This window comes from Callospermophilus lateralis, chromosome 16 (assembly GCF_048772815.1).
Source record: "Callospermophilus lateralis isolate mCalLat2 chromosome 16, mCalLat2.hap1, whole genome shotgun sequence".
Lineage (NCBI taxonomy): Eukaryota > Metazoa > Chordata > Mammalia > Rodentia > Sciuridae > Callospermophilus > Callospermophilus lateralis.
In genome coordinates, this window is record NC_135320.1 from 71771023 (window position 1) to 71798234 (window position 27212).

The window sequence follows — 27212 nt, forward strand, 5'->3', positions numbered from 1 at the left end:
AGCTTCTAATATTCAGATCATTTATAATTCACACACTTCCCAACATTAAACAATTGACTAAATAATACATTTTTGATAAAATGATATTACAGCTTATACAGATAAAATTATATCACAAAAACACTCCACACAGGAAAAAATGGCAACACCTATTAGAAAACCCTACGAACTTTCCATTAAAAATATATATTTTATCTCTTTCATCTTTCATAATAAACAGAATATAGTTTTTATTTCTAAAATTAAGTCTTATACCATTTCTCTCTAGGACGATAATATGTACAAATCTTATATCTGAATGAATATAAATAGCAATACTGGAATAGTGTTACAGATATATTAGTAACTTTTGCAAATGAAACAAAAAATAAAACAACAACAATGTGGCTTTCTAATAAAAGCCCATAGCACAGCTGAAATCTCAAAGCTACTTAAGTTAGACATTCCCATATTTAGAAAGGCACAGTGGAGTCTAGTTTTTATTATTATTTCCAGTTAAATTACTGCAAGCAGTAACATGGGAACATACAGTCAGTGGACACTGGGCCAGTCCTGACAGTTGGATCAATTATTGGGGGTTTATTGGGGAAATTTTCAGGAGACATTAGTTCTTTCTTTACATCATAGTTGCTTTTAGTGCCCTGTGGCAAAATTAGCCATTAGTGATGAGAAAGAAATCACTGTATCCCTTCAATGCCTGAGAAACAGTCTACTTATCCATCAGATCTGGCCCATTGTGAGTCTGGTTATAAGCAGCTTATTTTTCCTGATTGGACCTGGTTGCCTATCATTTCTAAAAATAGCTTCTGGTATAATCTGTACATCGTGAAGCTGTGAAGGAACCGGATGGATTTCTTCAGGCTGTGTGTGACAGTTTTGGGGAAGTGGTATGTTTTCAAGTGCTTGAGCGCATGCATCAGGCCCTTCAAGGTGTCCTGGTCCCCATTTTTTGTTCTCCATAAGCTGAGCAGCTTCAGGAGTTGCTCACTTGATTTGCATGTCTTTCTTGCTCTTTCGATGTCTTCTATTCCAACTTTCTTCCCCGGTAAGCTTTCCATCAAGCTGCGAAGCTGCTCAAAGGTGAGGTTTGCGTGCCCAATGTGCCGCTGCACACCATTTTCACAGAGGTCAATATCTGCATAAAGCAAAAGCCCAAAGAGATGTTCACATCATTTATATTCATCTAATGCCATCAAAAAAAAAAAAAAACAGACTGAGGCAAAAGGTTCTCGCAGAATTTTATAATTTTTAAACTTTCCTTCCCCCCTTTTTTTTCAGGCAACTCAAGTGACACTAGTTATTTCTGAGAACTAAGATAAATATTATTTCATGCTATAATAAGATGCTATATATTTTAGGCACCCAATACAACTTTGTGAGAGCCCCTAGTTTTGAAAATTAATAGTGGAGAATTAAAGACATCGCTCTCAGTTTTCTATGATCAGTTTGAGATCATAAGAGTTCAGAAAATAAAGAAAGTCAAGTTAGCTGTGTTGTAACATAAATTTCTCTAGTGGATCACTGACATGGGCACTCTTTGAAGAGTGTGAGTCCAAAGAACTAGAGTATATACCTCCAGAGGATATTTCAGCAGGGAGTTCAGCATAAACATGAGGCAGTAAGTAATATTCCTATTAATGACATTTGTCATTTATTATCTGTGAGCCTGAAGGCAAGAAAACTCAGTTCATCTTTTGGGAGTTGAAATATACTCATTTATAAAATAGGGAATTTGGTCCTTTCCAATTCTAACAGTTTCTAATTCTCTATTTCCTGTTCTTTTGGCTTCAGGGCTAATTATATGTTCAAAGAACACTTTTGTTTTGCCAAAAACAGAAGAAACGTTAGCTCTTTGCATAAGCAAAAGCATTCAACTCTCAAATGTGTTAGTCTCCTAAAATCCATTGCTCTGGTTCCAGATGTTTGAGGTTTTCAGGATGGTGAAGGAAAACTCAATTATTTAACTATGAGTGAAGAGCAGAATGAATTTCTTATTGGCATTGTCTGCTTTAGGAAAACCACCCTCATTTTTCTGACATGTCCTCCCAATGATAGTTGAAGATGAAACTCTTTCCATTGTACATCCTAAAGCTTACAGTCCACACAAGGTTATAGTCCACAGAGATTTCCTCTCTTTGCATTTTTCTATCACATTCTTTGTGTTTTCCATCACGTACAGGTTCTTTCTCTCTCTCTCCTCCTTTATCTCAATTCCTCTCTCTGTCTTTCTTTTTCTAGCACACCATTCATTTCTAAAGGAGATTCTTTGGAAACCTCTAAAATGACATTAGAGTTTGTGGTCTTAACCATTTTTTTTCCCAAGATGCTCAAGCACTTTTCACACTATCTTATGAATCCTCTCTATACATGCCATTTAATTGGCGATTTTAATACAGGCCCCATGGTGAGAATGAATGGGAGGGTCCACAGAAGACAGTAGCATCTCTCTGGAGAGAACTGCCGAATAGACAGAGCATAGCTTCTTGGTGGAAATGTGAGACAAGATCCAAAATGGCTAAAGACCTTATCCTAGGCATGTAGGGAGGCTAAGAAAATAGCTAAAGGATCTGCAAGCAGATTCCCTAAGGTCTAATCCTTTTGGAGTATCCAATGCACTTTAAAGAGAAATTGGGAGCAAGGGCGAGAATAAAACCTTACACAACTGCTGTAGGAATAGCATCTACATTGTCACTTGAAAACCTGTTCAGTCCAACTCTGATTCTTTGAAGGAAACATCATGCAAAACTATGCAGGCATGTGGTCTTGCTCCTGTTTTACGACAACTCAGTGTCTTTGATTTCTGACTGAGCTCCCATCTCAGGTGTACGCACCTTGGATGATCTTCTTGACCATATCTTGGTCTTTATTTTGATGCTTCCATAATTTCAGCAGCTGGAAAGTTTGTTCTTGTGAGCTGTGCCGCCTCTTTATCCTCTCAACGCTTTCTGCATTTACTTTGGTTCCTGGCAAATTATCTACCAGGATGCTGAGCCAATTAGGGGTAAATTTCGTAGGAACAGCAAACCTGAAGAATGCCTCTTCACATAGGGTGACATCTAAAGAGGGTAAGGAGACAAAGAAGATTTACTCAAGGATTGGATTTCTGGACGTATTTTGAATAGAAACAAACGAAAAGCAGCAAATGGCGTTTTCCAAAATATAATATGCTAGAATGCAAAGTTTGAGGCTCTTAGAGATAGAGTCTTATTGAACTTAGGTGCTTTCTAATTTTTTTATGGGCTTTTGGGGTGTGGGGAGGTTTAATAAATGTTAAATAAGAATGTAAATAGCTACAAATAAATTAAATATTTTGTCAAAATTCTATAATTTGATATAAATATTAACATTCAAAGATTTATTTCCTTCAAGATCGGTGTCAAAACCAATATAATCACTGACTGTAAGGAGCATGAATATATACATATATAAACATACAGTTTACCTGTGTACTCAAGGCAGGAGATAGATTTCTAAATATGCATTAAGGCATTTGGGTGTGGCTCAGTGGTAAAGCATTTGCCTAGCATGTTCAGGACCCTGAGCTCAATCCCCAGTCTGACACATATAAAATAGCATGCATTAACTGAAAAAAAAAAAAAATCAAACCTAAAAAAAAAAAAATGTCACTCAGTAAAGGGTTGTGATGGCCTAAGTATCTGGTTAGAGTCCATATATTACAGGGATTGGAAACTTGTTTTTAGATTCATCAGACCTGCATCTGAACTTGACTCTGACATTCACACCTATCATTCACTGTGTTTCTGTAAATCTTAAAGCCTATATAGCAAAGTACTTAGCAAATATTAAGTGCTCCACTAATGACAAAAATAAAATTAAAGTGAACTAAATAAAGAGAATGCTAAAGTTAGGAGTCACTCTTTTTATTATCTCTTGCCTTATTTCAATTATTAGATGAGAAAGCAGAAAGGCTAGAGAACTTGTCTAAGAAATCAACAACATAGTGAAGAAATGTGGAAACTTGGTTGGAATGATTAATGCATCAGCCCACATTCCTATGCTTCAAATACTTCTATGCATTTCAGAAAGATATTTGGGGAGAGTCAAGCTGGTTCATGCTATTGTTTGATTAAATGCACAAAGACAGATCACCCTTGGTTTGATATATCCTCCAGGGAAGGTCTTCTTGTAGTCTAGGGGTGGGGTGACAGGGTGAGAGCATACTCCAGTCCGATTAATGTCATCAACAACATGGGGCAGGCTCAAAGAGTTTAGAACCACCAGAGGAATTTGGAACTTCATGCACTAAACAGTCTAAATCCATTGGTGACAAAGCCAAGTATATGTTCTAATTTGTCGTCAGCTTATGTCATCTTGCTTCTTGGTTGCCAATTATAATTTAGCTAATAAAACAGTCATTCTAGAACGTGATAAAATGTCCATCAGTTCTACAACTTGAACTCTGCTAATTTGACCTCAAGTAACAAACTTGACACCGCCTATGAATAACACTGAATTTGAATGTGAAAAGAAGGGGAGAAAATCAGGGTTTGGGGTGTTAACTGTGAGAAGATGAGGACTTTTTCAGAGATTTTGAGTTGTGGCTTTAGCAGATGTTAAGCTGGTTAAGAATCAAGACAGGGAAAATGTGACTAAGAACTTGGCCAGAGTCTGTTGTGTTCCATTCAGAGAGAGATGACAGCGAAAATGAGACAAAAACAGAGTTTGGAATGTCATTACCTATTCCACATTTTTGAGTCGATTCATTGTTTGCAGAACATACATTGTCATGCGTCGCGTTTCCTTTCTGAGTTAGCAAGAGACCAAAAATGCTGCAGTTTGTGTGTTTTCTACAGGGAGCTTTAGAGGACGTCTCATTGGAGAAGAACCCATCTGGACATCTTTTGCAAACCGTATTTCGCTCCGGGGTTCCTAGAAAAAACACCAAGCGATTTAGCACCTTCTTCTCAAATACTTTCACAGCAGATACTCTCTTAAAACAGTTCTGGAAAGACTTCTCACTTGGTTTTTACTGCTACTATTATGTATTATGTTGCATAAAACTTTAGGCATTTTCATTTTTCACTTCATTAGACAGAGAGAACAAAACTTCTACAGTCAGCCCCTTAGGCAGGCTCCCCTTCTCCTAATACAAATGCAAGTTTGTTTTGCTGTTACCTACAAAATGATCCTGAAATGTGAGAGGAAAGGAGAGGAAGGGAGGGTGTTCATTAGTCCTGCCTCTGCTGGATGGCAGGAAGGCGGGTTGTCAACTGCATTCTTCACACAATTATTCCTGGAATATCATCAAGGTAACTGCCATGTGTCTGCTGTAACACCATCCTTCGAAATCAGCACCCACTGAAGGTTGCCTCATTAAATTCCAATCAGTTCCTACTGAAGTTCTTTCTTTCCTGAATCCTAATTGCAAAGCAACTAGGAAGCGTACTAATCTTGAGAAGTAAAAATTTACAACGTTACAATAAACTTCTCAAAGTGGCAGTAAAGTTGGCCGCTGACTCAAAAAACGTAAGCCTGCAGTGAATCACAAGAGTAAATGGAAAGTGATATACCATTTGCTTGAACTGTTGAGCGAAGGAGCACATCATTAAGACTTCAGGAAAGGTAACTGCAAGGACATCTGACTTTATTGTGGTGAGGTATTTGATAAATTTGGAGACATGGCTAATCAGAGTATATGAACCAGTCAGCAACCAAAGTAGCTGTGAAAGCTAAGTAACTTCAAACCCTTGACTCTATTATGCATGGATAGATCTGACATTATAGTGTATTTGCATATGAAAATATCTCCATCTAGTGTAAGCTAGTTGAAAAATTTAGACTTGGGTATTCAAATGTAGATTTTACAGGCCAATTCTGGCTTATGGGAGATAACAAATGCAAAAGAGACAAATGAAAGCTACAGAAAGTTATTAAACTTCATTTATTAAAAATTTCAACCTCTTACTTCATTATATTTTTTTTACCAAACGAAAGGAAAAAAAAAAAAAAAAAAGAGGAGCCAAATGGATTGGTTCTAGTTTTATCTCTTGTCCCTTTCTAAAAGATTGATGATTCATTGACCTATAAAAATGACAAAGGACTGGCAGAAACAAGAGAGAGAAAGAGAGAGAGAGAGAATGAGAGAGAGAGAGAGAGAGAGAGAGAGAGAGAGAGAGAGAGAGACAGGAAACCACAACAGCCTGAAACCTTCACATATTAAATGTTATTTTCAGCATTGTAGTGACATTATCATTATCTTAGGAACCAGCTAACAAAGCAAGGGGGTTTTTATTTTTATTTTTTTTAATGTACTTTCTTATTATATGCTTTTTCTTAAATGGAATCCAATTCTACCCCAAATTCTACAATATCATAAGCAGAGATATTTGAGCAAGAATTTCAGGACATTCATTCATTGCTAATTCACTAGGAATAAATGAATTGGGTATATGGACCCAAGTATCCTTTTGCCAACTACCACAGGTTCTACACAAAGAAGAATCTTGCTATTCTTTGGATACATATTTAGGTCTTTTTGTGCATCTTATTGAGAAGATCATGTGTATGAGATAGTATTTTAGGTAAGTTAGTCTTTAAGTTCTTTAATCAAAGGACTGAAGAATGGTAGAACTAATGCTTTATGTGTAGAGGGATCTCTAATGATCTTTCTAGACAGGAATTCCCTCTTTATACCTGGTAGAACTTTTTATATATAAAAAGATTTACTCATCTAGTAATGATTCTGCCTTATTAATATATTGGAAATATGAGAATTACAACCTGTAAGGCAAAATATGAAATATTATATGATGAAAAGAGTATGGTTTTACAGTTAATAATTCGCCATGCTAACCATAGGTAATCTCATAAGAAATCAGAAGGCCAACTAGAAGATAGAAAGGTGTAAATAAAATGGGAGAAAAGAAAATCTGACTTAAAAGCAGCAGCAACAACAAATGGATGGTTATTAAACACTTTAAAGAGTAACAGAACATAATGCTTCTTTGTCCTTGGGCTGGAAACCTTTTATTTGTCATGTGGAATTTTAGGCGGAAGAGATAAGTAAACCCCACTGTGGTGCCACAGAATAAAACATGTACCTTTGTCCTAAGTCTCCTGGTTGCCTATGTACTTCATTCTACATTCAGACATTCATGCATATGAAGCCTCTTTTGCCATTTCCATTATTTTTCAGAATTTTCCAGTTTCTAAGCTGCATAGACCATGCTTAATTATTTTGCATAAACTACTTACTGCACTGAATGAAATGAATTTGGTTTAGTGGGGTGGGCTTCCCTCACTCCACAATTTGGTTTAGCATTTGTGTCCCAAATATCACTCAGTAAAAAGTAGAAAATGTTACTAGTTCCTCCCTCAGATACTCATACTGGAGGCATCTTAGGGTTCTCCATGCAATTTGATTAATTTTTTTTTTAAGTTTCTCTTATAATTTTTTTTTTTAAGTTTCACTACTTAGACTGAACAGATTTCAATTTTGGGATATTCCCTTTGAATGCATTTAGACCTAAAGTATTTGTCATCTAACAATTGACTTTATGTATTATTACTCTCTTGTGTGTGTAGATGTGTGTGTGTGTGTGTGTGTGTAGGTGTGTGTGTGTATGTGTGTGCGCGCGTGCAGGGATTGAACCAAGGAGTGTGTTATTACTGATTTACATTCCTCAATTCTTTTTTATTTTTTATTTTTAGACAAGGTTTCACCAAGTTTCTGAGGCTCTTGCTAAATTGCTGAGGCTGATCTTGAACTCATGATTCTCCTGCCTCCCAGGTTGTTTGGATTTCACTTTTAAAAATTACATATAATTAGCATTCACTAGTCCAGTGGTTCTTGACCAGGGGTGTTTTGCTAGCCAGAGGACTTGTGACAATGTCTAGAGACATTTTTGGTTGCCTCCATGATGGCAATACTGCTATTGACACCCTGTGGTAGAGGTCAGGGTTGCTACTGAATACCCTACAGTACACAGGACCGCTGCCCACCAAGGAAGAATCCCCCAGCCCCAATGTCAATGGTGCTGAAGTTGAGAAAAACTATTTCAGTAATCTATGCAGATTACTCCTTCTTCCAGCTGAGTAAGTGAATACTCTTGATTTTTCCAAACCATGAGGAAGTTCTTATCTACATGGAAGGTTTATGCATGAATAGAAAAAAGAATTTGAGGTTGCAGATTTAAAAGAGTTTGCGCACACTGGTCCTAACCTATGCTGCTGGAAATGCAGAAAGGGAAAGCATTTTGTTCATGGTTAAGGCTTCCACTTGGCTTGACATCTGTTTTGTCTAACATAAAGAATAAGCCGTTTAAGGAGGCTGCTAGAGTGTTTATCCTTCCAGATACTCCACTAGGGTACTAGAGAAAGAACTAGCTTCATTTTAAAAAATGAAATGCATTTCCCCTAACCATTTCATTTTTTACATAATTAATTATAACTGCTCATTGTTAGCACTCCACAGCCTCATTAATATCAGCATAATTACTCTCTTGGTATCAATTAACATTTCTGATGTTTGTCAAAAAGCACTTCAATTTTAAGATGTCCATGATGAAGTGAAGGTATATAGCCACTATCATTGGTGCGACTTAGAGCATGTTCCTTTAAAAAAGGGTAATCCATCATGCATCTCATTAGGGAGCAATTTGCTGCATTTGAGATCCCTCACTAAATTACCCTGCAGAGGCAAAGTATTCCTCAGAGAAAGGGCCTTGGAAGCAATCCAGATACATAGTATATACCCAGCATGTTCCATTACCTTTGCAAGTTGCCATCCTGTAGCTATCATCAGAACTAAGGTGTCCCTCAAATATTTCACTACTATCTAGCTTGGCACAATACTGTTTTTCTGCATGTTGGAAGCAGATACGTACCAGCTTGCACCACTCCAAATCCAGGGGGACAGCTCCTGTGCTTCAAACAGAACTCTACCTCGAGGTAGCGCCCTTCCTCACACTCGCACACACGGTTGTGGGTGCGATTGCACTCCTGTTTGACATACTGCAGCTCCTTGCACACTGAGCTGCAGTACAGACACTCGTCACTGGTGTGCCAGCTGTCTGTGTAGTAGTGGTCAGGGCAAGGGGTGCACACGGTCTTCCGCCTCGCAGTACAGTGTTGCTTTAGGTAGGTGCCAGGAGGACATTTGTCACACATGAGCTGGCGAGAGGTCTCTGGATCATAATGAAGGTACTTCGGAGGAAAAGTTTCCTGGGTGGTCCACTTAACAGAGATGTCCAGGAACTAGAAAGAGAAAGAGACATAGTGGCAATTTAGCATGGAAATAAGGTTATTCTATGCAAAGGCAGCATTAGACTCAAAAAGTCCCTTAGTACTTAAGCTTAAGGCCCTTCTTGTCTCTTGAGATGGCCACAAAGTAAGTTTAGAAGCCATAATTTTTGCTTTCAGTGGCTGAAACTCAAAGACTATGAATGTGGATAGCAATAAATATAGTAAGTAAATCCAGGCTCATAGATGACTGAAACAGGAAGTTTATCAGAATACCACCTACACTTTGATAACTTGCTATACAACCATGTGACTTGAAAAAACCTGGGATTCAGGATTTTCTCTAGATTAGTGAGTGGATGAACTGGTGGCTCCCAGAATAGCTGAAATCAAATCACCTAGACTCCTTACTAAAAATGTAGGCTCCTGGGATTCATAGGCTTAAGCCCTTAGCCTTCATCAGTGTGGAGCTGAGCCAGGGGAGCAAAAAAAAAAAAAAAAAAAGAAAGAAAAGAAAAACTCCCCATAATTCCTACAGTGATTCTAATGCACAGAGAAGATGCTAATAATTATTCTTTCATTTGTTGATTGGACAACTAGTTATTGAGTCCTCAATATGTTCCAAACTCTGTTTCTGACTACCTGGGATTCAATCCTGACTAAAATAGGCAAGAAGTTCTGCTCTTGAGACACTTACTATCCAAATGGAGGACTAAGAAAATACACTGTAGATAAATAATGTTTTAATAGAAGTATTGTAACAAAAAGAAAAGATCAGGTAAACCGGGAGGATAAGGTGGGAAGATCATAATTTCTAAGTGGGGTGGTCACAATAGTCATATTTAAGACTAGATGATATCTCTTTGAGTTTTCCTATTATAAGACTTTATGATGAGCAACAAAGTCAAGAGTCAGTGATGTGTGAAGATACAGGATCACACCCACAGTCCTCATTCATTCAATGATGATCCTCTAGGAGTCAAGTACCAAGAATATGCTGGTGAGTCCGACATGACTACTGTCTCCATAAGCTCACCATCCACTGGAATTTTGAGGTTGACATTTTCTCCAAAGGTCATTTGGGCCAACACTCGTGAATCTCATGGGTGAGTGATATCTACAAAATAAAATCACTCCCTCTCCTCAAGTTAATTGGGAAAACTTCCAAGGAGCAGGCAAGGTTTCAGAAGTTGCCACACATAATGGCAGGAAGGAGTCTTCATCAGGAAAAAGTGTTTCACCAGCTTCACGTGGGCATCTATCTTTGTTATTCTACATCTTCAATGCTTCAAGGGAGCATTGGAGAAATTCTTCACACTAATTTCAGGAAACACACACTGAGAAGAAGCAGTGTTGTTTGTGGGGGGGGTGGCTTGTTTGGTTTCTATTGTTTGTTTTTGGTGCAGAAATCAACACTGACTATTTTCAGACTCTTGGGAGGTGGCAAACCAAACACAATAATTTTTTCCAAACTCACTTCTTTGCAGAGCTCAGGAAATGTCACAGAAACCCCCTGAACTGGAAAAAGCATGCCAAGCTAAAGAAACAGCAATCAGTTTTGAATTAGAGGTAGTACAGGTAAAAAATGTCCTTTTTCATAAACATTTAGGTATTTTAATGTAAGTAATTTCATTCATTTCATACTGGAACATGGCAGGTGTCTGGGCTGCTTGGACCTAGTATGAGCTGACAAACCAGAAGAAAATAACAAAACATCGCACTCAGGGCCATAGATTTTCTAGCAAGGAGCAATTTTCAAAGAGTGATTTGATGTAAGGGAGTCCCAACTAACAACAACAACAACGAAGCAGAATATAGTGAGAACTCAGGGCTGCTTCAGCAGTCTTTGCAAGACAGCCTTTTGACCTGGGAGTTTCTGGGGACAGCTTGTTCTTGAATTTCCCTGGGGGCTTTTTATTATCTCGAAGGAAAAAAAGCAAGATGAAATGACAGACTTTCTGGTTGGTCATTTGAATATGTTACAAGGCATCTTTTAAGGCCCTATGCATGGATTTAGTTCAAATAGTTCTAAAATACTCAATGCAATCAAATGAGGTTTTCCTTACACAACTTGTAAATACATATGAAAGCAGTAAGAAAAAAAAATCCTCTTGCTGTTCTTTAAATTTCCTGGAAAGCCACTTTTGGAGTTCTGTCTGCTTTCAAGAGGCGTGACTCAGAGACCCAGAGAGACCCTTTATCTCAAGGGCTACAGTTAGGTGAGCCACATCCTGCTGTATTGCAACCCCAAGATTTTCCCCAGCCTGACTTCTCATTGTTGCGCTGTTCCCATTACAACATGGCCTGTGTTTCCATCTGATCATCAGTATTGACTCTCCCTTACTTAAAAGTGATGGGGATGGGATGAGAAATCCCAACCAATGATGTTTATGTTCCCAATCTGGAAGTCCAAAATCTGAAATGCTCCAAAATTCTAATCTTTCTAAGCATCATATTGGTGCTCAAAAAAACTTCAGATTTGAAATTTTAAATTAGGTGTTCTCATCAAGTAAAGTGTATGCAAATATTCCCAAATTTAAAAAGAAAAATCTAAAATATTTCTTGTTTCTAGCTTCTCAGATTAGGGTAACTCAACCTTTGTGACTAAGAATGCTAATAAAATGTATATTTTTCTAAGTAATTGGACATGACACTGTTGGTTTCCTGAAACATTGCTTTGGAAATTAGTAGCTATTTCTTTCACATACAGGGAAGTTGGGATGAAAGAAATGCTCAGAGAAGAATAAATAAAGAAGCTTGACTTGAGGATTAGAAAGTAAGCAGTGGAGGCATTTCTCCAAGGCTTCCATATGGACACATCATCTACATTTTTAAAAATTAGAAAGTCTTGAGGAATTACAGACTTGTTTTCAGGGAGTTCAATAGGATCTCTGTGTTTGATTTGAAAAATTTCCACTTTGGTAAAAAGACAGAACTCTGTGTGGCCAGAATTGGATGTTTAGGTCTCAATCTTCGGTTAGCCCCAATTCCCACACAGAATTTCTGGAACTGGTTACTGGACAGAGGATGGGCAAGATTAATAGACTCTTTGTCTCAGTCCTTTCTGTCACTTTCTTCTGAGTTTCCTGAAAACTCAAGGAAAATGAAGATATAGAACAGACCACCATATCACTGGCTAGAGCTCCTTTTGCCAGCTGATATTTAAAACCTAATGAGAGTTTTAAAATGAATTTTTATGCAATGCAGTCTCCAAATGACCACTGATGAACACCCACAACAGCATGTATAAGGGTGTCTATAAAAGCATAAAGTGCTTTCTGTAGAAGAGCCCCTTCTTTCTTGTGTTTTGCCCTTGATTTATAAAGAATAAAGTAGAATTTTCTGTTTTTTTTTTCTTTTATCCTCCTCCCTTACCCTGTCTATTCATTCTTTATTGAAAACCATTCATTCTTGAAGAAAATCTGAAAGTCTTCCAATCTTCTACTTAAAAAAAAATATGTGTGGGTATATATATGTGTGTGTATATATACACACACATATATATATCTATCAATGGACCTTTATTTTATGTATCTATCTATTCATATATTTATTTATTTATGTGGTGCTGAGACTAGTCCCAGGACTTCTTCCCCAAGCTTCCACATCTCTTCTTAAAGACAGTTTTGGCTGCCTCTCTGATAGCCTCATGCTCCCCCTCGTCTTCCATTTTTAATGTTGGGAACTGAAGAACTTTCTATTTCAAGCCTATCTGTCTTCCCTCATCCATCAAATGTTAGCAGATGACTGTAGAGAGTGAAGATTGTGGCTGGGCTGAATCAGTTGTTCTCTAAAGTCTTTGCTCGTTCTATAATGTTCTTTTCTTTGGTTTGGCAATTTAATTAGCCAATGAACTTGGGAGCAAATGCCTTAGTCTCATCCCCTTCATTCTTCTTCCTCCACTCTGTTTACAAAACTCCTCTGTATGGCTGAAGTAGTTTTGCCACTATTCACTTTTCAGATTCACTCCTGCCTTCCCTGTCCTCTGTAAAACCACCTGATGTCCCAGCATGCTGGTAGGTATGCCTGCTCTCTAGCATGCATCTTGTGCTTGATCTTCCTGGAGGAGTCTCATGCTTAATAAAAGCCAGTTGTACATTTGTTGCTGATCTAGTGGGTGCTAGTTATAACTGTAATAAAATAATTCAATTAAATATGTAAAGTATCAAACATTGATGAAAAAAATAATTATATTTCTATGAAAAGTAAATTGAATGTTTTGGGATGAGTTGAACACTACTGCCCCCTCCCACAATCAAACAAAAACCCTGCAAAAATAATAATAAAACCAACCCACCATAGAATTTAAAGTAAGCAACACAATTCTAGAAAAAAACAATAAGGAAAGCATCAAGAAGTATTATATGCAATCAATTAGTTTTATGAGTATCTTCAAGTTTAAAAACTGAATAGATGGGCCATACTCACAGAGAAGGGTTTTGTAGGTAATACAGCATAAGAATCTAGTTAGCAAACAGAGATTCCAATAAAAGAGTTGGTCATATCTCAAAATACAGATGAATATTTATTTAAATGTTTTAAATCAAAATAAAATATTTCAGATATATGTGTATAATCTTTATTATTAAATGCTCTGACCTTACAATTGATTGTCCAACTATTGGTCCCAAATGCATATAAATTTCTGACAATAGTGCCTCATATTTAGTAAGTAGAGCAGTATGGTAATGGTTTGTGTAAACAGAAAAAAAAAACCTAAGTAAATAGTTTATTCATTAATTCATTAATATGAAGATGGAATTCCATTTTGTCTATTCCATTTAAACATACATGTATTAAATCTACTCTGTGCAAGGCAATTGGCTAATAAGCAGCACATATAATATTTTGGTTAGTACTCACTTTAGAATTCTTTTTACCATTATTATCACTAAGTCTCCACCAGCTACAAACACAAGTCTTAGGAAGGTTAATTAACATGTCCTAGGTCATAGTAATCACTGCCAGCCAAATTCAAGCCCACAGCATATGCCCCATAAAACTATTTTGGTGGAAGGTCAAATTCTAACATTTAACTAATGCTTTCACTTATACTGTTGCCTTTACGAATAGTGCAGGGGGTAAACCCCAAAGTGCTTAGTTCTCATTCAAACTCAAGGGCAGAGACTTAGGAGACCACCAGCATTAGAAGAACAACCAAAGCCTTCTAAAGTCCAAATGAATGGATAATGACGTTTCTCTCTCTGTACTAAGACTAGGACTTGTTCAAAGCTTCTGAGTTGGAAATTTCGCAGATGACAAGTGATTTGATTAGAACACTAAGCTGCTTTATGCATCTGAATGACAAAAGGATACACTTCCTCTAGAAAGCTTATTTTTGCATTACGCAATGCAGCCCATCCCATAGCCGGGCTTGCTCTCTGGTATGCAGAACCATGAATGACCCAGTGGGTTTCCATTTATGGAAGATTCATTAAAAGGAGCCCACGCAAAGCCTGAAATAACCATTTGGTTTGGGAGTTCCTTTTGTGATCCCTCGTCATGATCTTTGCCGCAGAGAACTATTTGAGGACTCTCCAGAGTTAGCTAAACTTTGGTCAATTTGGAAACCATGCCATTTTCTAGTTCATCTTAACCATGAAAGAAAACATCCAGACTATATATCATGCTGAATTTCCTAAATATTTCTTGTAATATAAATTATAGTGATTATTAGAAACAAACTACTTTCCCATAAGGGTCAGTTTATTTAATTTTTAAAAATAGTTGTATAGTGCAGGTTCTCTTCTCTGTCCTCCCTCCATTCCTTAAGTAAACAGTTTATTCATTAATTCAGCAAATATTTATTGAAACAATGGCTGTGCCCTGGAAATACAATTAAGAAGAAACATTTATATAAAAGCCCAGGCTGGTATAAAATATTCATAAACTTGTCACTGGCAAAGCAACTGGAGGCAGAAGAGAGGAGAATAAAGACCAAAAAAAGACTCAACAGAGAAAGAGGTCAGAAATTACAAGGAGCACTGTAATGGAGAAGGAGAGAAAGGGATAGATCTGGTAAGTCAGCTGATTACTTTAAGAGGGGGTGGTGCTAGAATAAGCAGTTGAAGAACATGCCTCTGAATTCCAAGGATTAGGCATTAGATGTTGCCATTGATTATTATCAGCAGGAGAAGCAGAAAGTTATGCAGAGAGAGAATGGATTTAGTTGGGAACAATTTCCATCTTTGAGACTCAAGTGATGATGCTTAGCAAATGAATGGATGTATGCATTGAGAATTTGGGGGCAGAAATACAACGGAAGACACATCTTTTAGGGTTAAAAGCACATAAATCTCTTTAGGAGCAGAAAAAGTGGATAGCATCTCCCAAGGAAATAGCATACAAGCAAAAAGGACAAAATCATTAACCTTTGGGACTTAACAAACATTTGAGAGATTGGATGAAAAAGAGCAGGTAAAAATGTAGGAACATCATGGAGAATTTCAGGAAGGACACTAACTGAGTAATGAATAATGACTTTTGAAAAGTGTGAATTAGTAAAAGCATTTTCAGCTGGGAAGCTGGTATTTGCAATTCTACCACTAGTTTAGTAATCCCAGATCACTCACTGATGAGAATGATCTTGTGTTACTCAGCCCCAGACAATTGGCATATTTCAAACCAGTAAGGAGACAAATGAAATTGATGATAAGGAAGGAAATTCCAAACAAGCAGGAGACATTATTACATTTGCTAATTACCCAGGAGGTGGGAAATGGGAGAGACTTCTGGAGAGACTGGAACCGTCTCTGGAGACATTTTGAGATTTCTTGATCAGTAGGAAGTTACACACCTAAAATGTGCTGTAAGTTGATTATTCTGTTCTTAATTATCTCCAGAAAAAGCGCACCTGACTTGGTAGAATTACAAGAATTACATTCAGTGTCTTCCCAATTGGTGTCATTTTCTTGGTCCTAGTCAAATGATTCTGGGCAGTTACATGGCTTCGCTTAGAGGATGGGATGGGATGGGATGGGATGGGATGGGATGGGATAGGATAGGAGAGGATAGGATAAAATAGGATAAGATAGGAAAGCATTTGTCTCCTATTCCTTAAATGCTTAGCATGAGGTTGCATACATAGAAAGTATTCAATATAGATAGATTAACTGTATTTAACTCACAGCTATATTAAAAACCTACTATGTGTAATTAGGATTATTGGGAATCATACAGATGCAGATAAATATCTGAGATGTAAAGGACGCATTTGCAAGGGCAAGAGCAAAGTCTGCAATTTCCTCATCTAAAATGATAGGCATGACAGAATTAGCCTAAAGAAAGCTATTTTTTAAAGCATCTTTCATTTTTCATGGCATTTTGCATGGACTGTTCCATTTCTATGTGGCTGCAATATTAAACATGGTTGTGGAAGAAAGGCAGTTCATTTGAGAGGTTTATCTAGCGCTGCCAGCTCCCCACCTGAAGGTCTTCTACTGCTTAAGAACTTTCACAATAGCCAGCTGTTTGGCTGAGGATTGTGTCTCTAGGTAAAAAAATAAGAGCAAGTGAATTAAATCTGTTCATCTCTACAGGACTTATTTGCTGCCAACAGCTTTCCTAGGCAAACGGGGACAAGAAACACAAATAATTATGATTTATTAGATGAATCACTGGGCCCAATTCTACACTGTTTTGCTTCCCATGGGGATGGAGAACTGTCTCCAGGTAAAATTCAACTTTGAGTGCAATTTTTGTTCCCTTTAGAAGTTTCCTGCAGTTGTCTGAAGGCTTTAAAATTAATTAGCAGTAACTTGTTTGGGGTGGGAATCAATCAGAATTGTCAGAATGGATTTGCTTATGACACTTTTGCTGCTTCAGTGGATTTTTATAGACAATTAACATTTAATAGATTAACAATTAAAGGCAAAAACAAACAAACAAAAAAAAACCCTCAGAAGAAAGAACTTGTAATACAGGTAAATATAATGTAGATAAACAGAACTCTCACATAATTTGACTCCCTGGATCTTAACATTTCTTTTCTTTGGCTTCTGTTTATTACTAGATTTGAGACATGACATCAGACCTGGACACCATGGTGTCCTGTGCCTTGATCTCCTTCAGGTCCCTTCACAAGCACAAGGCAGCAGCACTTCCTCAAGATTCCCCAGCCAGTTTCTATCCCCTGGGGCTCACCACTGGCAATACATTTTAGTATGCTGGTACCTCTGAATGTGTTTTGAAGTTCCATTTTATTTCTTTAGTGCTTCTCTTTTTTTAATATTTATTTTATTTTATTTTTTTAGTTGTAGATGGACACAATACTCTATTTTGTTATGTGGTCCTGAGATTGAACCCAGTGCCTCACACATGCAAGGCAGGCGCTCTACCACTGAGCCCCAGCCCCAGCCCCAGCCCCAAGTGCATCTCTTTAAAGATAACTTTAGTCCACCACACCTTTTGATTGTTAATGAAACCTGTTAAAGTCCAATCAACATGCGGCTAAGGGTCAGAGAGAGTAAGGAAAGCCATGGTGGCAATGACATGGATAGAAACCAGGAGTAAAAATGGAATCAAGACACTTATGAATTAAACATGTGACTATTTCCTGTGTGTCTGCCATGTGGGAAATATCCAATTGTTGTCCTGGATAATTTGGTGAAGAACAGTAAGTGAGTCTACTATGATCTTCTTAGACAGCAGACTCTGGACTAAGCCCACTCTCCACATCCTGTTATTTTCCATCCGTCCACCTATCTCTATGAGGATGTGGCTAGCCCCGCTTCATAGAGGAAGAAACTGAGTCACAGAGAAGTTGGGTGAGTCAAAGGTCACAGAAGTAGCACAAAGTCAAGCTGGGATTCAAATCAATTGACTTTTCTCTGTGGGGATCTTCAGTCTTATGAAAGAGACAGACAGGTACATGATCCACTGTAACACAGTATAGAATTCAGAGTGATCTATCATTTATCTATCTTCTTTTATCCTATCTTTATCAATCTGTCTATCCATCCATCCTTCCTGATGAACAATAATTCTTTCTTCTCCTGTTCCGTAGAGCAGTAGTTCACACATCCTGTCTGCAGGTGGTCCTGTGGGGCTGGGCAAGCAGCTCTCAGTAGTGTGCTCCCATGAGTTGGCTCTTCCTCCTTTTCTACCTTACTCATCATAGGCTCACTCTTGCTTCTCCAGGGCTGCACTCTCTCATAAGCTACTAAAGCTTTTTGCCTCATGCCATGTTACCTAGGGAGTCTGATTGCAGACTCATATCCTGTAAGGAAACCAAGACATTTAGTTGTCAAAGAAAAAAAAAGTATGGTAGCTCCCTAGAGCTGAAGGAATTGAAAAAGAGATGAAAACGTACTGGAATCACTTTGTCTGAGGAGTTGGCCCTCATGAACCCCATGCAGAGAACTAGGAGTTGAAGGTACCCAGAGACATGGCTCTGATTTATGAGTAATTTTCACTGGTCTTAGCTACTAGATATTAGCATACTCTATGACGAAGTAGGAAAGAACATGTCATCTCAGTAATCTTAGGGGAAAATTGCCTAACTTCTCTATTTCCTTATCTGCAAAATAGAGATATTAATATCTGCACCAAGGATTTTTATAAAAATTAAGTGAAAAATTACCTGTGATATCCAAATCCGATGTCTATTATCAACATGGTTAGTATCTTTCTATTTTGTGGTCTCCTCCTAATGGCTGGTCATACGTGGGTAGAAGTTGTAGATGAAGATGAGTCAACTTTTACAAAGAAATGCTCAGAAACCACGAAGAAATCAAAATATGATCTCTGTTTGGTCACCCTCACATAATAGGTATTTGATTTAGTCTCCTACTAAGTACCTGTTGGGCTTCCTCATTTGCAGCCCAGATAAGCCTGTGTGTAATTTCAGTTGCCTAAAATTTTGAAATTTTAGCAATAGAAGAAAGAAGAGTTTCTTTTTCAAGAATTTTCTAGTACTGGTTTTGATGAAAAAGGAATTTTAACTGGTAATCTAGAATTATGGATTTAAGTCATTTGTGATTTTTATTTATTTTCTTTTATTATTAGTTGTTCAAAACATTACAAAGCTCTTGACATATCATATTTCATACATTTGATTCAAGCAGATTATGAACTCCCATTTTTGATTTTTAAATTGTCTTTGTAATTAATGCCCCTCATTGAGCAGACAGAGTTGGGGTTTTGCTTGAGTCAATCATATCTGGTTAGGTTTTATGTTGTTCTAATAAACAACATTGAAATATCTGTGGCTTAAAAACAACAACAAAGGTTTATTTCTCACTCATGATAATGTCTCTGCTGATGGCACTAAGCAAAGTCCCCTGTCCAGGACCTAGGGCCACCAATATCTGGAAAATTGCCAGTTTGCTTTGGAAAAAGAAAAGAACAACAAAACAAAACAAAGAAAAAACCCCAACCCTTGGAGGGCAGAGATGGGCAATTAAGTGTTCTAATTTGGAAATGACATATCTTTTTAAGTTGCAAGTCATTGGCCAGAACTGTTCATATCCTCCCTCACTGCATTTTCACAGGGAGAAGACTGGGAATTACAATCCTGCCAAGTTTCTGGGAGGAAGAAGAATTGAGAACAATTGGCAGAAAATAATATCACACCTTCCCCTCCAAAACATCACTCAATACTTTCTAGTTCACATTTATTCAGCCCAACCTACTTGATTTTTTTCTTTCTTTTTACTGGACAGTAAAAGAGGAGGCAAGGAACAGAGTGTGGGTAGCAGAGGTCCTCTGTCTATCAGCCTGGTGTATTATTCAAATGTAGTTTTTAATGGTCTTGCCAAGCTACCTATTATCATGCTTATTATGCCTGAAGGTTTGACATTTATTCCAAAGAGCAGTGTGCAATTGTCAAGTACTTCTTTGTGAATACAAATTCAAAGAAAATTCTGCTCAATGAGTCTAAGGAGGCTGCTAGTGACCATAATTATACCTCTTCAGTAAGTCCTGAAGGAATGTCTTGGACCTGACTTTTCACTAAATGAAATATGAAAAAAAAAAACATATTAACAAATTCTATGCACACCTGCTAAAGACAGAAAGAACTTGTTTCACAATGAGAAAACAGTTTTTTGGCTTTAAAGAACAATTTGTGATCCTAAAATATGTAAGTCATGCTACCTAAAAGTAGGTAGTATTTCAAAAGCTGATTCCTCTTGTGATCTCATTGACCTCCACAGAATTTCCTATACATGATGAACTAATGGAGCAGAAGAAATTTTGACAAAATAGATTATTTTAAAAACATTTCTATAGAGTAATATTTTTATACAAAAATGGTATTTATTTGCATGATTGTGGTGGGAAATAGTAATAACCAATCTTTTATCTTTCAATTCAAATGTAAAATATTTAAATCTAAAGTATACCTTTCATATATGACCTGTTACATCACCTCTATGTTGGAGATGTGTTAAGGAAGACCCAGAGAAGGGGAGTCACTGATTGCCCCTCAAAGTCTAAGGCAGGACTAAGAAATTCAAGTTTTTGTCTCTCCTCTGCCCTTGCTGTTGCAGAGTATTGTCACAATGCTTACAAGTGAATTCCTAAGTTATAGTTTGTTGTTTCTGGTGGTGATGATGCAAAGTGATGGTGAGAGGAATCATAATGAATAGGGTCCTGAATGCATATTTTTAAGGAAAAAAAAAAGCACAGTTTTTTAAATAAGAAAGTAATAGAAGTTTTTGCTTTTCATCAATAAAACACATGGCTAAGAGCAAGACCAAGCACATGAATAAGACCAAGGCCAAGGCCAAGGCCAAGAATAAAACAAAGATAGGATAAATTAAAAACATTTCTGGGCAGATGGATGCGTTAATTAGTTGGTAGAAATCACTTTACAATGTTTAGCAAACCCTTTATATTATATACCTTAAATATATACAGTTTTTATAAAAATATAAATTTAAAACAAGATGATTCAAGGAGATTAAGAGTATTTTCATGGTAAGGCTGTAAAATTCTAAGGAAGTGCATTTTTTGAAAAACTTAAAGAAAGTGATAAATCAAGGCCATGAATAATTCATTACTATTTTAGAAGGACTTCATTTCTCTTGCGTCTTATATCCATTTGTGATATGGCTAGTTCAGGTGCTTCTGAGAAATTGGAGTTAAAAACCTACCCAAGCACCTGGGAAATTATGTCACCTTGTAGCTGGAAGAAACCATTTTGGTATGTCTGTAAAGTGTTCTGGCTCTGAAACATTAATTTAGAGAGGCCAGGTAAGTGTGAGAGTGGGTACCACACAGCTTCTCACCTATCATGTTGCAACACTATTCTTATCCCTTACAACTGTCTAAAAAAATTCTTTTTTTAGACTTTCTATGCTAGTTACCCCAAAATATTCTGTGGTGCTGAGTTCCAAAAACTAATTACATGTCACATAAAAATACTGTCCTTGTATCTATTTCAAGTTGGCCATACCTCACTCATTCTTCTTGCATAGATAGTTTACAGATGTTGCTAGGATTTCCGATTCACTAGTTCCTGCTATTGTGGGTTGCTAAGTTTTATTTTGATTTTTGTTTTCTTTTCTAAACATGGCTGCTAGTGCTGTTCTTATTTGCATTTTGTTTACCAGACTATCGATATCAGAAATGTGGCCTGGGAACAGCTCTATCCTCTCCTTTTTTGCCATGAAAAATCATCTTTCTCTATGACCCTCTAGGACAGTGACCCAAATTTTTATTTCCAGTCCAAGATTCTCCTATGGCCTAAAATTTCTTGATTCTAAATACTTACTCGGAAGCTCTGTTGGATTATTTTACAAACATAGAACATATCTCAAATCCAAAATGAATACTTAATGCCCAACATTAATATCATGAACCCATTAATTACTGAAGATGGTACAATATCCAACCAGATGGGAAAGTAAGAAAGCTAGTCCAGTTGAGCTTATGTTGCACTTTTGAGGATCAATATATGAATGTGACTTATTTTTGTTGCTTGCTTAAGTACGAGCTTTCACACAGTATTGACATGCACCTTTTCTTTCTTTTTTTAGTAGTGCTGAAGATCAAATCCAGGGCCTCATGCATGCTATCTAAAAGCTCTACCACTGAGTTACATCCAAGTTCCTGATATAAATCTTCATAATAGAAATGCATAAAAGAATATTTAAGAGGCTGGGGTTGTGGCTCAGGGGTAGAGCACTTGCCTCATATGTGTGAGGCACTGGGTTTCATCCTCAGCACCACAAAAAAAAAAAAATTTTAAAAATGAAGGTATTTTGAAAAAAAATATTTGAAATATTAGTCAGCTAGAAAGAGTTATATATTAGTATGAGATCAAAGCCAATATTAGATTGTTGTTTACTGGGAATAAGCTAAATTCTGTTGGAACATTCATGGAAACTGACCGTGGATTAACCAATACTTGAGAAAATCTCACCATAGCTCCTTTGTGTCAGGCACTATGGAGACCATGGGGCTATGATGAGTAAGATAAAAATCTTTGCAAGTAAAGAGCTCATATTTGGTTGACCTCAGAGAAGTTCTGGGAATATGAACATGAAGGGTGTCCCTAAGGGCACTATGACTGCTGCTGGTGTCCTGAACAATCCCATGTCCCACATGCATACAAATGTCCTATTGACAACTGACATACATAATCTAAGTGAAAAACCTACTTGTCATTATCTGAGCCAGGATCGGAGCTCCATTTTATCTATACACAGAGTAATTTTTACATAATTATTCTACGTATGGTACTTTCCAGGAATTTGTCTACATAAAATTTGAGAGATGATGGAACTTTGTGATGTTTAAAACTCTAACAAGATTTGTCCACCATTTTAGAAAAAATCACAGCACCAAAGCCAACCCTGGTCACACTGTTGAGCCACAGTATGACACACAAGCCCAGCCTCCCTTCGTTGCGGTGTGTCTGGTGGCAATTCCACATAAAGATGACAGCAGATCACAACTTCTTTATGCCTTCTAGAGAAGCGTATTTTATTATAAATTACTTTTCTTTCATTACTCTTTTATAGTATAGTTATGCCAGGATATTGATTTTATAACAATTATATGTGGAAGCAAAATATATGTACTCTGAATTTCATTTCAGGAGACAAGGAGGTTGTTACAAAAGATTTATTATACAAGTGCAGGGAAGGAGTCTGATATAATTGAGAACTACTGCCCTGCAGGGTAAAGCAGACAAACACACTGATAATTTTGTCATCTTTGCTCCATCACAGTGACCTATGGGGCAGCCAGGCGTCATCAGGCAAGACCTTGAAAAATGCATACATAAATTTTTGTAAGATTACTCTTTCTCCTCAGTCTACTCCTCAGTTCTTTTTAATCTTGCTAGTTATTCATTTTTGATTACAAAAAAAGAGAGTGCAGGCTATAGAGAATGCTATTGGTTAATAAGATGCTCAAGAAAAGAATGCTTTTCACAGAAAACTCTCCTGCAAAGGGAGCACAGTCAGGGAGCTGAAGGTTCTTGAGAGAAAAACCCAGGAGGTAAGTTAGTGGATAGAAGAGCAAGAACGTTGGAGTGTGTTCACTGTCCTTTTGGTGAACGTTGCCAGAGTTCTCCCTCTAGAACAAACTAGATAAAACATTTGACACAGAATGTTTTCTTTCTCCACCAATGATATCTGACAGCTGAGATTTTAGCCTAAAAAGTAAAATGAACAACCAGATTGAAATTAGGAACTGCTTGAAGATTGCTAGGTGACCACCGAGGCCAGGAGGGTTGCAGTAGAGAGGGATCAGCACTGTTTGGAGTGGAGTATGTCAGATTCTCCTAGAAACTGCACAGTATTCATTTGCTTTAAAAAAAAAAAAAAAAAAAAAAAATGGCTAGGCAAATACACATACTCAGCCACTGGAGGAAGGGGAGGGAAACCAAAATAAACACAAACAAAAAGTCAAAAGCCCCAAAGAGCTTTATTCTAAAGTTAGATGGTCAGACCATCTTTATCCTTTAGGATAAAGGAAGATGGCCTGAAGAAAAACCATCTCTACACCTCCCACCCCTCCATCCAAACTTCTAGTGACCTTGGATTAATTCTGAGCTTAGCTTTAAATTCAGTGGGTGGTTCTGGCAGTACATGGTAGGAAGTTCCAGCCACCAGTTAAAACACAGGCCTAGACCAGTGTGTTCCTAGGACACCAAGTAATTCATGGGCAACCATAAAAGAAATACCATCGTGTTATTACTATCCCATCCTACAGAGCAGGTCTCTCCTAACTACACTCAAGCATTCAAGGAAAGCCCAGGATGATGCCCCATCCTTCCTTTCACTGCTTGCCAAACGAAATGTCCTCTGCTCTCACAAATAGAATCTAGAATTCTGCTTTGACATACAATTTTGCTTCTTCTACATGCTGGGTTCAGGATGCCCTGACTTCATCTCCAACAATGAAAATGTCCTACCCCTCACCAGGTGATTCTCCCTCCTCTGAGTATCACCTGCATTATTTTTTTTCTTTTTGTTTTACATATTCACTTGGTTCTAGATCATCTTATAGTTAGCTGTGAACATAAAGTTAGAAGTTACTGTTAATATGGAGCAGGAACTCTGTGTGTTTTTTTGAATGCATGCATATCATTGTAACCCATTTACATCTGCCTTCTCCACTGGGCGCTAGGTGGGCTGAGCTCTATGGGGGCAGCAGGGTGTCCATCCTGTTTTTCAATCTGTCCTGACCCCCTGGTGGCATGTTGCTACAAGAACAAGTAGCTGTATTGCTTCTGATTCCTAGAATTGCCTCTCTGTGTTTACTTACAAAAGGGGATTCAGACTCTGTATGTGTAAATACAGAGTGTCCATTTCTAGCTATTCATAAATTAAGTCAATCTCAGACTCTAAAGAAAGGCAAAGTGAAATCCTTCCTATTTGAAGTATTTGCTGTGTTCAAAACACAAATTTTGTCTTCAGATACTGTTGTAACACATAACATTGTGTTACCTGCTTACATCTCTATCTCCCTATATAAACTAATACAAATATTTCTGCTTGCTATTAAGAACATGTAGTACCATTTAGAAGAAATCTCCAAATTTAAAAGTTATTAATAATCTGTTTATTGTTAATAAATTCTATGACAGAATAAAAAGGGTTAGAGAGAATAAAAATGCTCCCTCATTTCAGAAGGGTTATATATTCTAGCCAGAACCTGGAGTGATTAGTTGTGTATCCATACAATGGAACACTATACAGTGAAGAAAATGGACAAACTACTGTACTTCCAACACTTATGATGAACTTCACTACAGAACTTTGAGTGAAAGGAGCCAAATGCAAAAACCACACGAAGTTTTTTTTTTTTAAATATAAAGTTCAATAATAAGCACAATATAATATGTTGTTCAAATCAGAATATTGATCCTTATGGCCACCAACATAGCAGTAACAGGGATGGGGACAGAAAACTTTTCAGGTAGTATTGGTAATGTAGTTCTTGATCTGTGTCAATTTGAAAATTTCATTAGCACTTAACAACTTGTGCAATTTTTTTGTTACATATTTATAAAGCTTCATTTTTTACAAAGTTCTCCAGGGTATTTGTATTAGCATACATATATAATTTATATATATATATATATATATATATATATATATATATATATATGATATATATGTTATATGTATAGATGATGTATATAATTGACATACATTAATTCCTGTCCAACTTCTCTTGAATGACTTTGTTATATGTACTTATTTGGGCCTGTCTAGCATGGGAACTAAGTGGAACACTACCTAGACTTCCATTCACACTTTGTGGGTGAGAGGCTGAAGTTTAAACATTTACTCTAACACATCCAAAACACAAATATGGCTTATATACGAATTTTCCTACCCTTGCATGAATGTCTGATTAGTAAACTTATATATTCAGCACTCTTACTGACATAAAGGAAATAGCTATTTGGTCATAAAATAACCTACATACAGATCTTAACAATGATCCATCAAAAACCCAACCTAAAATAAATTACAGAGAATCCTTTATTTTCCAAACAGCATTTAACATCGTTCTTAACCTTATGTAGTAGTGCTGAACTTCTATTATTTAAATGCATTCTTGCATACACCTAACAACATTTCACCAATATTTTCCACATTATATTGAAGTTGAGAACTAGAATAATCTTTTTTAACAATAAAGTTATTAAAATATTAAATGTCACAGTGAATGGTGTGTGTGTGTGTGTGTGTGTGTGTGTGTGTGTATGAGAGAGAGAGAGAGAGAGAGAGAGAGAGAGAGAGAGAGAGAGAGAGAGAGAGAATCTTTTCCCTGTTGCTAATGATTCGGAATTGACCACAACTCTCATAAAAGTGAGCCTAATGATGTATCGTGTTATGTTCATGGCATCCAAATTGTGTTCTATATCATAGTTTTTAAAACTGTTGGTAGAGTGCTTGCCTCACATGCACAAGGTCCTGGGTTCAATCCCCAGCACTAAAACAAACAAAAAATACTCTCAGGGGCCACAGCATTGCTAAATGATAAAAAGACCGAGATAATCAAGCAAAAATATAATGAACAACATGAGAGCAGAGACGAAGAAAGCAAATCAAATGGATCGCTGGTCTCCTTTCCCCATTAGGGAACTTTGCAGGGTGGAGAGGAGCCCAGGCGAAGCACGAAATAGCTAGAAAGAGGTTTCCTGTTCCAACCTGACCCCAGCTCCCTCCTGGGAGAGGAAGTTAAGTGGGCCCCCACCAGTGGGCTGGGAGGTCCGGAGACCAGGTGGCAGGTAGCCGGCTTCCCCTGGCCCGGGGACTCACCACGAGCGCGCAGCACAGCAACTTGTTCATTGTGGTCCCCGGGAAACCTCAGGCGCTGGGAGGCGGCGGCGGCGGCGGCGGCTGGGCCAGCAGCGCTAGGTGCTTCTCCGCGGCCACGGCGTTGGTGACGTTTTATATAACGTTCCAGCAACAGGAAGTATCTCTGGCTTTGATCAGTCATTTCTTTGTCCTGGACCAAACTTTGCACCTTCCCTTTTTAGGAACCTTGGGCGGGAGCGGGCGGTGGGGAGTGGGGGGTGGGGTGCGGGGCCGCGGAAGGCT

The 27212-nt window shown here is 37.5% G+C and overlaps 1 protein-coding gene across 1 annotated transcript; it reads right to left on the reverse strand.

Annotated features, from left to right (window-relative positions):
- Positions 1-27212, reverse strand: Tnfrsf11b (TNF receptor superfamily member 11b). Its single transcript, XM_076835959.2, has 5 exons — positions 26931-27212; positions 8847-9216; positions 4699-4890; positions 2832-3056; positions 1-1135 (listed from the first exon to the last, which is right to left on the reverse strand). Exons 1-5 carry the CDS (start codon positions 26958-26960, stop codon positions 747-749), a joined length of 1206 nt encoding a protein of 401 aa, XP_076692074.2. The 5' UTR covers positions 26961-27212; the 3' UTR covers positions 1-746.